We start from the raw sequence: 13,623 nt of genomic DNA on the forward strand, positions 1-13,623 counted from the left end.
AGATAATTCACTCCCCCTGCTCGATACATCGGTCCACATTTTCGTCCAGAGCATTCCAGAGTACCCAGTGCGACTAGTTTTCACTTCTTGATCGAATCTCTATTTGGAACAACTTCAACTCAGAAGATTGCCTTTGGTATCTGCAAAACTACTAGTCCTTATCGCAGTTACAACAGTGGACGGGATCTTTACTCGCCCAGAGCGGTCTTCCTCTCGTCCCTCGCATCGCCGAACGCCGGATCCATCACAATAAATCGCCATGACTGATACAACTGACAAATCCGCCATTCGGCAAAGCCTCTTTGTCGGCAATGCGGGGCCCAGTGCGAATGCCGACCCCAACCGCTCTAACCACAAAGACGCCAAAATACAAACGATAACCGATCTTGCCCGTCAAAATGTTGCGCCTTTCCTTGCAAAATACCAGCCGAGAAAATACGCGCCTTTGCGTTCGCAAGTTTCGAACCCCGCCGAACAGCGCCTCGTTAACGCGAGCTACTGTTACCGCCACCAACCTGATTTCAAGTGTGGCAAACGACAAGCAGACGAGCAGTCTATGACTCAGCTACAGTCTGAGTTGAACGGTCTTCCTCAAGATGATCAGCAGGGAATTGCCCACGTTTGGTCGCTATTCTCTGCTGCTCCTGCGAAACAGCGCACACTGATGCTTCAAGGAATTCTCGCGCAGTGCTGCTTCCCTCAACTCTCCTACATCTCCGCCAGTGTCCGTGAACTGATTCGAATCGACTTCCTTGCCGCTTTGCCTCCAGAGCTTTCTTTCAAAATCTTACAGTACCTCGACACGGCTTCACTGTGCCGCGCCGCACAGGTTTCTCCTCGCTGGAGAGCTCTAGCCGATGACGATGTGGTGTGGCATCGAATGTGCGAGCAGCATATCCGTCGAAAGTGTAACAAGTGTGGTTGGGGTCTCCCTCTCCTGGATCGCAAGCGTCTCCGTGAAGCAAAGCGTGAAATCGAGCTGCGTGCTACGAACTGGGGAAACAATGAGCCCGCTGTTGCGCCTGCTGAAGCCGCCGTCACCGAGCCTTGCTCTGCTGTTGACCCCGATGCCAATGGAAAGCGCAAATTGGATACCGAGGAAGAAAATCTCACCCTCGTAAAGCGCCATTGTGCGTCGCTCCCTCAATCCCCCGAAGAGGACGAAAGCTACTTCAAAACACGTTACCGACCCTGGAAAGAGGTGTACCGTGATCGATTTGTGGTCGGTATGAACTGGAAGCACAAGCGCTGCTCTGTCAAATTGTTCAAAGGGCACCGTGACAGTGTGATGTGTCTGCAATTCGAGGACAACATATTGATGACTGGGTCTTATGATGCTACTGTCAAGATCTGGGACACTGATACCGGCGAAGAACTGCGAACCCTGAAAGGTCACACATCTGGAGTGCGATGCCTCCAGTTTGACGACACAAAGCTGATTACTGGCAGCTTGGATCGCAGCATTCGTGTATGGAACTGGCGCACCGGTGAATGTCTTTCCAAGTACAACGGACACACTGAATCTGTTATTGCCCTCCACTTCGATTCCACCCTTCTTGCCTCCGCTTCTGTCGACCACACTGTCAAGATTTGGAACTTCAAGGATAAATCCACTTTTATTCTACCTCACCCCGAAGGTGTTAATGCTGTCAAAATCGACACGGCTTCGCGCACCGTTTTGACTGCCTGTGACGATGGTGCCGCACGCCTCTGGGACCTGGACACCAAGACTTGTATCCGAGTCTTCCACAACCACATCGGATCCGTTCAGCAAGTTGTGGCCCTCCCTCGCGAAATTGAACTTGAGAACCACCTCGCCGATTGTGAAAACGACCACGTCAGCACAGCCTCTCAAAACGGCGACCTCCTCAGCTCCCTTTCTCCCGTTCTCGAGCATAAGTCGCTTTCTCTCCAGCCCTCGTCTTTCGGCTCGTCTTTCGATCAGGGTGAAGACCGTGTGGAGCCCCCACGCTATATCATCACCAGCGGCGTGGATGCCACTATCCGACTGTGGGAAACAAGCACCGGAAGATGCCTACGTACCTTCTTTGGCCACCTGGAAGGTATTTGGGCCCTTTCTGCTGATACCCTGCGCATTGCCTCTGGTGGAATGGATCGCATGGTCAAGATCTGGGACCCTCGTATTCCTACCTGCCAAGATACCTACGAAGGTCACAGCGCAGCTGTTAACTGCATTGGCCTCAGCGATAGCCGGTTTATTACCGGCGGCGATGACTACCATGTCCGCATGTACGATTTCCGGGCCTAAACTGGCGATATTTTTCTGTTTCTGTTTTCTGCTTCTGTTACATTCTACCTCTGTCCACCAAAAGTTATACTTGAGGACCTTTTCGTTGATACGGGATCGGGGCCTTCTTTCGTGACGCTACCCGATCCCATTTGTTTTTATTGCATGTTCGGTCGATGGATGGATACCCTGGCGCATTCGAGAAGGTGGCTTGACCTCAAGGGTCAGCGCTGACTGCATAATAGGCGCAATTAGGATTTGATTTTCTTGCCTGTTCTTGGGCCCAGTCACATTTGTCTGGTTTTATGTTGATAATCCGTCACCCTGTTTCATAGGGGTTAAATAATGACAATTTTGGTGATCATCTTTTTGTTCTTTTCTCTTCAATTGTAGATACTCACAAATCCATTGCTGTTGCCCATTTTCCACAAGGAAAGGAAATTTTGATTGGCGACGATCGAGATCGCTCCAGACCCCACAGACACTGCCTAGGCCTTGGAGCTTGGGGGTTCAAACTAGCATTCGTGGAATTCAAGACTGTGCATTCTTGTTTATTTCATGACGTTGCGCTTAGCCCGATCTGAGAGAGATGCTACATCCCAAATGCAAATGATTCTACAATATTGTATTTAGTACATTGTTTCATCTACGCAGGGATCAGCACCCAAAGCTGACGACACAACGCCGAATGGAGTAAAAATCTACATACAAATCCACTTTCAAAATCAACTTGGCAACGTGCACTGTGTCGGGCCCCTATGGCAAAATGTCCCAATATAGAATACATTCCAGAGCTCTCGGGTCTAGCCGTGTCTTACATTCAAGGATCCTCATGTGTCTCGAGCGTTTGTGGAGTCCGCTCAGCCTTATAACTCACCCCTTTCTCCAGTCGATCGAAACAAACCAAGGCTGTTGCCTGTCAGTCTAGTCCGCACGAATCCCATCTGTCGATGTTGATCACCCTGTTCACTTAGAAGTTGACACGCGACACTCGAGTGTATTGATCAATGATCAGCTTGACCTCGCGTCTGAGTCTGGCTGATGCCTCCCGTTTCCAATGAGAAAATTGAAAAATTGAGAAATTGAAAAATCCGGCTATCATGGATCTAGGGAGCTACAAATTGCTCAATCAAGCGCGACATCATAGTACTGATTACTATGGTCGCGCCAAAAGGAAACCTTGGATTCTCGCCCTGTCAACAGCTATTGTCTTTACCGTCATTCTACTGTACAATTCTTCGCCGCCTGTGGCGCCATACACATCTACATATAACAAGACGTCCTGTGACCACCCGGTCTTGCAACTCACGAGGAATGCCCAAAGTGCCTTCAATGCCACACTGAAACGACAGTCCAAAACATTCAAGGAAGCGGTTGTGGAATACAAACGCCGCTACAAAATGCCACCTCCCCCTGGCTTCCAGGAATGGTACAAATTTGCCAAAGACAGGGACACTATATTGATCGATGAATTTGATATCATTCACCATGCCCTGCTACCCTTTTGGGGAGTTTCGCCTAGTATTCTCCGGGCACAAACACGGGAGGATATGGGGTATGCTGATAATGGATTCATGACTATCTGCATACGAAAGGGTAGAGCATTTTGTGAAAGATCAACCCATCTGTACCAGCGTGCAGGAATAATCGACATTCTCGGATTGTTTGCTAAGTGGCTACCTGATATGGACTTGCCGTTCAATGAGCATGACGAACCACGGGTTGTTGTACCACATCAAGAGTTGAGTCAGAGGGTTTTCCTTGGTAGAGAAGCCCTTGCTCGTCTGTCTGGGGTCTATTTCCCAAGCCAGAAGTACACGGTGTCATATCCTCTTCTTGACGAGCCCCCGCCGGTGTCGGTGACCCGATACAAATTTTTCCAGTTTCAAAATAATTGGTCTCTTTCAACTGCGTCTTGTCCCCCAGACTCACCGGCCAAAAGCATTGGTGGGAATGCGACGGACGACACAGCCTCGTACGCAATTGAGCCTCTGGGATTTATCTACAATCAAACAGCTTTTAGTGATGTCTGCATGAGCCCGTCACTTCGGCACCGCCTAGGCCTGTTTGAAAGTCCAAATACATTAAAGCTTACAGACGAACTGACTCCTGTGTTCTCGAGCTCATTGCCTTCTTCCTTCCAGGATATCCCAGTGCCATCACTGTGGTACCATGAGAAACAGTCGTCCTATGATGAAGAAAACGATGTTGAATGGGAAGACAAATCGCACTCACTGTATTGGAGAGGTGGGAACACTGGAGGGCATACCAATGAAGATACATGGAAAAACACCCTACGGCAGCGAATCGTCGGAAATATAACACACCCAAGCTCGGCGCAGTACATTCTTCGACATAAGAACGACTCAACGGCGCCACTATGTGGCGAAAGTGACCGCAGTGGCGGTTGGGATGCTCAAATGGCCGGACTGGGGGAATACGACGAACATTTCGATATCAAATTTACGACTATAAGTCACTGCGAGCAAAGCTGTGATTCACAGAAGGTATTCTTTGGCGGCGAAGCTGAAGTGGAAGACCCGAGTGAGGCTTGGAAACATCGATATCTCCTTGACATGGATGGCTGGGCATATAGCGGTCGATTTTACTCATTCATGAACAGCAAGAGCCTGCCTATGAAGCTGTCGGTCTTCCGGGAATGGCACCAGGACATTTTGATTCCATGGGTGCATTACGTTCCCCTCAATAAAGACGCTGACGAAGTTGTGGAGTTGATTCGATACTTTGAACATGACCCCGTCGGGGGTACCATTGCACAGAAAATAGCAGCTGAGGGGAGAAGTTGGGCGAAGCGGGCTCTCAGAAATGAGGATATGGAAGTTTACATGTTTCGTCTTCTTTTGGAGTATGTACAACGCAATCCACTGGCTTGGTTACGGCTAACATTCGATAGGTACGCTCGTCTGCAAGATGATGATCGGGAGATATTGGCTTACAAGGGCTGATCATCAGGCTGCCAACCAGGAGACATACATGCGCTTATTTAATACAAGACAATCACCATTCACGATTTTTGACACATCCTTGATGTACCTTTCGTGGTTCTGGCTATTCTGAGTATAATGCCAACATCTCGATGTGGGCTTGCATGTGTAAAAAGTCGAAAAGTCTCAGATATGAAAACTGGGGTAATTCTACTTAAGCTAGATCTGTATGTAATATAATCAATCATCGAGATGTCTCAATGACTTAGACATTCCGTCTATAAAATGTGGCCACACTCTATACTATCTCTACGCTTTCGACAAGTCTTTCTATCTTTTTATCCTGGACTGGTTCCACAACGAGGATTCTCAAACTCGGACACTATCAAACTTACTGGAGAGCCACGAGAGAAAGTAGTCAGGACTGACAGGAGCTATCTCTTGTACTAAACTGCCTAAGTTACAAGCTACGATTTTCGTACTGAGTGCTTCTGCAAGTCACGACCACGAAGAATATCAAGAGGATCCAGAAATCACCAGAGGAATCCTCGGATATTTAGGAAAGTTCCACAGAAGCGCAGATGGACACCAAGAACAAGCACCAAATTATCCAGACAGCCATGAGCAGCAACCGACAATGCAATTGGAGCTGCCCTCTGTTCCGGATCGAATGGAGCTCGAAGCAACAAAGATGACATCAGATTGTCTTCCAGTTAACAGCCACTATGAGCGGACATCCTCGTGTTTCCCAAGAGTCCTGCACGTTTACCGACGGAAACCACAGGACAAACAACAAATGTTCAAATTTGTGATGAACAGCAACAGCTGATGCTATCGGAGCTGCCCTCACCATAGCTTGAAGCAACAAAAGTGATATCGAAACAGCCAAAAAACCAAGAACAAAGTCAAACAGTGTTTGAGGCTCTTCAAACTAAGCAATTACTGCCGAAGGCTGTTGAGGCGACAGCGAACCCGGCAGAAATTCCCGAAAAGCAGCTGCCCGAGCCTTGGACTGATTGTATGTGGCTGACAATGTTGTTCAGTCAATGATTGAAATCATGGAAGAAGGTACGGAGATCTTGAGTCATGACAGGCAATAGAGGATGTGGAAGTTCTGGCTTTGGGATGATTTTGATACTGCAGAATAGACAAGGGCTTAGATTTGAACTTTTTGGATGTCTTTTGCTTTCGCGATCGCTGTAGTTTCTTTGAAATTGCAATAATTTTGTGTCTTACAATGCACTTGAGAAAACCCCCGAAATAACTCCAGGTGATTGAAAACTGTGTTCGATCCCGCAAGAACATATGTAGTCAGGTAAGTAAATCACATCCACAAAAAAATAATCAAATGTACCGGGAACAAGGAAAGGTAAACCTCAAGACCTGTACGCCACAGAATGCAGGGCAAAGAAAAGAGGAAAGGGAATGAATAAAGCCAGGGACGCATACAAGCAATGAAGCCCCTGAAAACCGAGGGAAATGGAAGCAGGTCTATCGGCAGTAAAGAAACGATGTGAGTGGCAAATATGTGGAAGAGCGAGAACGCAAAAATGTGCAGAATTCGAGATCCATTCTCGAAAGCAGAGGTATGAATGGGGATCGAGAGGTATGGGTGTTGAGAATATTGGCGTCTGTCGGAGCGAAGCAGAACTTGGAGAGAAAGTGACGTGCGGTGGGATCAGGCCTGAGCGACAGGCCATCCGTCGACATATTTGAGAGGATTGAATCCAAGGAAAGCATCCTGTGGGGCATGTGTTAGACCATAAACTTATGACATCCGAGCAAGTGTTGCAAGGGGGGAATGAAGGAGGATCGACAGGGGTGCAGGAACCACGACAGTCGCGGCACACAAGCCTGTTGACAAAGTAAGAGCTTACCGGGAATGCAATGCCGACCGTCTTGTTCACTGTGATGGAATCAGTATTTGAGTAGTTGGAGTTTGAAAATGAGGGAACTCACAATAGTGGTAGTAAAGAACATCAGTATTGCCATCACGGAGAATTCCTTGGCCACCTGGAGCGTAGGTCTCTCTGTTCGACCCGTAGACAACTTCACCACCACCTTTGACAAGGTCTGTACCGGCCTTGTCGGTGAACGGACCGCGAGGGCTCTTGGAGCGTCCGACACGAATGGAATACCTAGGTTGAGTCAGTATGGGTCTTAGAGGAGATTTAACCAAAACATACTCTTGTCCTGCGGGTGGCAGGTTATCTGCCTTCAGGTTGCAGCAGAACCCATGGCTGTACCAGAGATAATACCATCCATTGTTGTAAGAAATGAAAGCACCTTCAATGGCGTGGGGACCAGTTGGGTCACCGCAGATGGTATTGGCCATGCGGTTCGGCTTGCCGAGAGACTTCGGCTCCCATGCCAGTTGGCGGGCATCGGGCTGGGTAGTGCTGGCAGGAGAGATGAGGTCTTTGCCCAAGGGGATTTGAAAAATGCCATTCCAGTAGCTTCCAAACGTCAAATAGGCTTGTCCATCAGGGGTGACTAATGTGCTAGGGTCAATGGCATTTGACACAGTGTAGGGATAGATGTCAGATCCATTGCCCGTGCCGGTTTCAATGACGATGCCGTGGTCGTGCCAGTTGCCGGGACCCGGGGAGTTAGATGTGGCCACGCCGACAGCACTGTCGCGGCACCCGGCTTTACTAACACTGTAATAGCAGTAGTATGTGTTGCCCACCACTATCACTGTCGGGGCCCAAGGTGCAGCACGATCACCCTTTGGAATCACACTGTTAGCATCCAGAACGTTGCCAACATGCTTCCAAGGGCCAGACATGCTGGGCGCAGTATGAATGAACATGTGCTCGCCAACATTGTAAAGATAGTACACATTACCCACACGGATGATAGTAGGATCATGAGTGTGTTGTTGTGTCTGGCGGGTGGGAGGGAAATGGTTTATGTCCTGATCATTTCCGAGATCTTGCAACGTGCGACCATCTTCAAAAGTTTGATCTCTCTGCATAATACTCACACCGAGACCGGCGGAGAAGAAAACTACCAAGGCGAGTAGGGAAAGCATCTTAATCCAGCGTCGAGGAACTCGTTGATTCCACAGATACCGCCAAGACCACCGTTGTGAATTGTCGTGGTGGCCAGAAGGCGGCATCTCCGGCCTTGATAAGTGAGCGACTCTGACGATCATCCTCGCGATGGATCCAGGCACTCATCGTTTTCGGTAGACGCACGGCGTTGCCACCCTGGTAGGGTGGAGTTGGTGATGCGGGCCGAGGGGGGTAGAGGGGTGGACAAGGATACAACAGGGTCCAACTGGTTGTTCAAGTCCCACAGAGGAGCATACCTGCAAGGCGTGGAATGCCAACGAAGAATAATCAATGTTCTGCAGGATGTCCAGGTGAGCTGTGTTCTTGGTGCCCTCAATGCGGAAACGATCGTGGATGAATCTAACGCATGGCGATTCTTAGACTTTTGAAATTTGCGCCGAGAAATTCACACGAAGATTTCATCCAATTGGTGCTTTTGAGATGAAGTAAGGGATATCTGAGATGAGAAAGTCGCAAAAGGTGTCGGTTGCAGTTCCTGTCGATCCTTTGACACGGACCAATGAACAATAACCTCGTTCATTTTATGAAATGTAGACTATGCCCTTCTCGTCTCATACAAGGCATCTCCTTCCAGGGCACAATAACGGGTTTCGATTTGCTCCTTTGCTGTCAAAGGATATTGAGACAAGTCAAGGTTATCGAACGCGGGTAAGACACAGAAAGCCCTTGTGCCTGAATGACAAAATCCCTGCTACTTTGTACACGTACGGAGTACACATGGCTTAGATCGTATTCTCTACTATTCTCTACACAGCCGGGTTGTTTTGGAATGCTCAATGCATGTTCAGCTAATGAAAAGTGAAAAGATATCCGCCAAACGCCGCCGCCAAATTCTTCAGACCCTGTAAACCTGCTCTAACGAGCCACGATCTTGTCCACCTCATCCTTGGCCTCGGTCCAAGTCTCCAGATTCTTCCGTGCCCAGTCCAAGTGGCAACGAGCATATGCGACCTGATCATGATTAGTCATAATAAGTAAGCAGAGAATCCAAATCCAACATACCATGTACCGTCGGAGATCAGCTTCCTTGTCCTTCTGGAAGCGTTTGAGGTCCTGCAGCACTCCTACACTAGCGTCCTTGACATCCTTTTCGGAAACCTCTAACGCTTGCTCCAACTAAACGACTCCATCAGTTCTGGAATCATCTGAAACAGCTCCACATTTCACATACCTGAATCAAACTTTCTTTTGTCTTTCCAATCTGGTCACGACGTGTGCGTTCTGGGTCCACATCTGCAAACCCATGAATCGCATGGCTAATGCGACCGAATATTTTGTTTGCCACAAAGGTCCCGCTTGACGTCTTGCGATGGGCTGGGGATGATGAGTCAGACTTCTTGGCGCTTGTGACATGCGACGCAGGCGGCGAGCTGTATGAATCATCGTGGGTGGGCGGGAATTCTGAATTAGCTGAGATATCGGGACCAGTGCCTTCGCTGCTGACAGCGGATGATGTCGATAAAGAACGGGGCTTGGTGCCTCCTGATTGAGGCGTTGTGCGGTTGAGGTATTGTTCAATGCGCTTGGCCTCCAGTTCGCTTCGCTCAAGTGAGTCCAATAATGTTTTCTTCTTGGACAACTCATCGCGGGTCATTTCCTGTTGCACCCGCTTGAGCACACGGTATCGTAGAACTCCACGAACCACGCTGGCAAATTGCGCGCTCTCCCGCATAGGCTCGGCAAAGCTTGCGCTCAAAGCCGACGATAATTCTTCGGTTTCAATATAAGATGTATCCGCGGCCTGGCCGATTCGCTCAATAGCGGCGGCCACTGTAGGCGATTGTTCAGAAAGGGAGAATCCATTATAGCGGGCTCCCAATTCCATCAGATCGGCCGAAAGAGAGGACAAGTGAGATAAAGTCCGTCGATTGACCTTTTCAATGTTTCCCTGCAATAGTAGTTCTAGCTCCCGCGTAGACGCCTCAAAATTAATAAAGTAGGGGTCTAGCTCTTGCTCATTGAGCTTGCGTGACTCGGGAGGGAATCGCCCAAGAATTTCTGGTCCAGGGAATGACTGTGGTTCGGGCTCACTAGGCGATGTCGGCGATGCTGCACCTCCGGATGATGAAGCCATTCCACTGCTGGTCTTGAGCTTTGCGGAAGTAGATGGAATCGGTAGCCAACCATGGGCCGGTGTCGGGTTTGCAGGGTCAAGAGGTGGGGCTTTCAAGTTGTTCTTTGGAACAGATGATGCTGGATGAGAACTCAAGACCTCGCTCTGGGCGAGCATTAGTAAATTCGCAATCAAGGTATCCAACTTTTAACCTACCCAGCTAACGTTGGGATCAAGGAACCTCCACCACACTCCATCCTCGCGGACCTCCTTCATACGTCTACAGCGGTTTAGGAAGACACTGAGCATGCGTTTCCGGAGATCGATAATGGCTGTATCTTCTTTGGCCTTGGTAGGCTTAGCCGCATAATCCGCCATACTATGTTTCTCGGGAATCGGCGGAATGATCAAGGTAGGATGCAGATTGACGAGGGTCTGTCGCAAAGATGCAAACTCGGAATATCGTCGACGCACTTCCAGGTCCTATCGTCATTCAGCACTGTACAATTATCCTCCCGGGACTCTCATCATACCGCAGTCCGGATAGTGTAGACGATAAAGCCACCACCGCCTTCATGATTCTTGCCGGCATCTGTGATCAAGATTGGCATCTCCGGATTTTCATAAAGAATCTGCTCGATCCGGCTATCGTAAACACTCTTCCGGGGGTATTGTTGACTTGCGGCGCCATATTCGGCCTCATCCTCGGGATCGCTCAGGTCTTCGGGATGAGTAATATAATCAGGAGGTTCATTGCTAGACTCGCGGCTGGAGGGAGGAGTTGAATCTTGTCCATAAAGCTCTAGCTGATGTGAGAAACTGGGTCAAAAGCAGAAGCGTTGGAGGTCGAAGCTCTTACGAGGGGAAAGCGCGGCTGAGTGCAGAGAGTCAGATAGGTGTGACTGATGTTGATCAAAGGCCCCATAGGGGTTGTTATCTTCGTCGTTCCACATAATGGATATTATGGGCTTGACAACGCGCGGAGAGTCGGAGAAGCTGTGCCTGGGGATCTGCGGGGGGAAGTCGCCGTGTGGCTTGTGCAAGGCGGTGTTCACGATTACGTCATGAATGAGGCTTGTCCAAATGCAAATATAAAACATGTGATGCTTCTCAAGATCACCACTTTGATACTTCATGGAGATGAAAAACTTGAGTAATCAATATCTTTATATTTCTCAATACTTTGCCAACTCATCATGTCTACTTCTCTCCCTCTCAACCCCCAACTGTCTTGGTAGTTCAGATAACTCTCGCCGTCTTTGTGATTGGAACACTACAAATGACGATGCGATGCCAGCAGTCTAGTATTAATCGATCAGTTTTGTCGGATTCATATGTGTTGCTCAGTAAAATCCAATCAAAATTTTTGATCTACACAATTTACCCTTTACTTGTCTTGTAAAATTTTTCAAACAGGACTTGGCCAAGTACATATACGTGCCCCGGGGTTTCAACGCTACATCCAGTAGAGCAAAGCTACGCCATTGACAATGAGATAGATTTGAAAGTGTTGGAAATGATGGAAAGGTCGATTCGATTGATCAAAATCCAGGGATGAATGAAATGATGCATGACAAACTCAAATTCAATGCTCTATCATCGCTTGGTACAATCCGTACAATGCAAAGCGCAGAGAGATGCTTCAAGTCCTAACCAACGTGAAGATCGCAAAGCCCCAAATTTACAATTTCCTCCAATCGTCAATCACAATCTCCATACGATCTCAAACACCATCCCTGTGTCATCCGGGAAACTTCAAAGATCGAAGTTTAAGATTTGCTGAGCACAGTCTCATACTTAAATTTGACCGTCACCATCTTCCTTAGCTTCGCACGTAGCCTTCTTTGCGGCCTTGGTCTTTCTCACCTGCTCTGCATTGCGCATAGAAGCAAATTCTGGCCCCATGCCCGCAAAGGAGCTCTGCGAGCGTGGCAGGGAAGGTCGAGTGTATTCAGAGGGTGATCGAGGGGAATGCGGAACAGACTGTGCATGAATGTGGCGGTCCGGCTCATCAGGAGTGTAAAAGGGGTCGGGAGTAAATCCTGAATAGCCATATCCATATCCCAAGAGCTCGTAATGACCACCGGAAAATGAACGTTGATCATGAGGACGTCGAAGCCCACGTGGACCGGGTAGAGTAATGTTGAATTGTTCTTGGCGACGCTCACGAAGATGCAATGGAAACTCATTGCTCACAGAAGTACTGGCAGATGTCACGGCAACAGAATCGAGATCGGCGATTCGAAGAGGTGTTCGGACTGGGCTTGCTTTGTCCGAACCGTCGCTGTCAGGTCCCGCGAGAAAAGCGGGAGAAGCAGTACGGAGAAGTCTCGGTTTGTTGTGTTTGGTGGCACTGGCGCGACGAGAAGCAATTGTTGAGTTGTGGCTGGAATGTAAGCTGGGACCAATATCTAGCACGCTGATTTCGCTCTCACTAAGGATGGCTGCACGGGTTCGGTGTGTGATTGGGAGACTGGGGCCGGGCTCTCCAAACGCAGAGTTATCACTTGTGGCTTGAGCAGATGAGCCTTGAGTCGGTTTCCTCCCGGGGAGATCAGGCTGAACAGTCATGTTGCCTAGGATCTTCCTTCGGGTTGTTTCTAATCTGAGAAGCTCAAGTTGTTCTTTGGGGTTTTGAAATTCAAAGCTTCTTTGGGTAACTTGAGTGTTAAGTTCTGAGATCAGCTGCATAGCATGATTTTGATCGAGATCGATTGTGCAAGAGGTGAAGTCAGCTAGCCGGGGGTTGAAGTAACGTGGACTTTCATAGTAATGCCCAGGATGACTTGGGGAGGAAGATATAGTGCGTAGATACATGGTGAATAGTGCATTTCACCATGAGGTTGGCGCTAAGATAGGAAGTGGAAGGAGGTGCAGAAGGCAGTTACAATTGACAGAGAATAAGAAACACGTACTCAGACTTATTTGGGACGAGATATGTGCCAATAATACTTGATTGTTCCTTTCAAAAACTACGTGTATCTCCTCTTGGGGCCTAGCACTAGCCAGAGAGACTTATTTTCTTACATACATATGTACCTACATGGAGGCAACTCATTGGGAAACTGCTGCCCAAGTTCCTCAAGATTTCTACATACATATAGTTTAAATAATCAAGATATTGAAATACAGTACGTAGTACTTTCCTTCTATTGTTTTCATTATCGTTCTATCATCATTGAAGTGCTGCCTTATAGGAAATATATCATTTGCTCAGATCAACATTAGTTCGAATAGCACTAACCAGTTCAACAGGGAAACTACATATGTGAAATGTATATTGAGGTCATTTCCACAGCT

The 13,623-nt window shown here is 48.3% G+C and overlaps 5 protein-coding genes across 5 annotated transcripts; 2 read left to right on the forward strand and 3 right to left on the reverse strand.

The window, feature by feature from the left end:
• Positions 1-259: 259 nt before the first annotated feature.
• On the forward strand, positions 260-2,269 carry N7529_010559 (F-box/WD repeat-containing protein; the record flags this gene model as incomplete). Its single annotated transcript, XM_057246086.1, has 1 exon — positions 260-2,269. The coding sequence occupies one exon, from the start codon at positions 260-262 to the stop codon at positions 2,267-2,269; it is 2,010 nt and encodes a 669-aa protein (XP_057094349.1).
• Positions 2,270-3,348: 1,079 nt separating this feature from the next.
• On the forward strand, positions 3,349-5,214 carry N7529_010560 (uncharacterized protein; the record flags this gene model as incomplete). Its single annotated transcript, XM_057246087.1, has 2 exons — positions 3,349-5,114; positions 5,163-5,214. The coding sequence occupies 2 exons, from the start codon at positions 3,349-3,351 to the stop codon at positions 5,212-5,214; spliced, it is 1,818 nt and encodes a 605-aa protein (XP_057094350.1).
• A 1,657-nt stretch (positions 5,215-6,871) lies between these two features.
• N7529_010561 (putative endo-arabinanase) lies at positions 6,872-8,350 on the reverse strand (the record flags this gene model as incomplete). Its single annotated transcript, XM_057246088.1, has 4 exons — positions 6,872-6,934; positions 7,071-7,099; positions 7,153-7,331; positions 7,380-8,350. The coding sequence occupies 4 exons, from the start codon at positions 8,348-8,350 to the stop codon at positions 6,872-6,874; spliced, it is 1,242 nt and encodes a 413-aa protein (XP_057094351.1).
• Positions 8,351-9,125: 775 nt separating this feature from the next.
• On the reverse strand, positions 9,126-11,423 carry N7529_010562 (PX and BAR domain-containing protein; the record flags this gene model as incomplete). Its single annotated transcript, XM_057246089.1, has 6 exons — positions 9,126-9,221; positions 9,273-9,386; positions 9,442-10,488; positions 10,540-10,806; positions 10,857-11,125; positions 11,183-11,423. 6 exons carry the CDS (start codon positions 11,421-11,423, stop codon positions 9,126-9,128), a joined length of 2,034 nt encoding a protein of 677 aa, XP_057094352.1.
• Positions 11,424-12,120: 697 nt separating this feature from the next.
• Positions 12,121-13,140, reverse strand: N7529_010563 (uncharacterized protein; the record flags this gene model as incomplete). The annotated part of the gene is made up of 1 exon (XM_057246090.1): positions 12,121-13,140. One exon carries the CDS (start codon positions 13,138-13,140, stop codon positions 12,121-12,123), a length of 1,020 nt encoding a protein of 339 aa, XP_057094353.1.
• Between the last annotated feature and the right edge of the window lie 483 nt (positions 13,141-13,623).

The sequence above is a fragment of the Penicillium soppii genome, assembly GCF_028829465.1.
Source record: "Penicillium soppii strain IBT 18220 chromosome Unknown utg000007l, whole genome shotgun sequence".
NCBI lineage: Eukaryota > Fungi > Ascomycota > Eurotiomycetes > Eurotiales > Aspergillaceae > Penicillium > Penicillium soppii.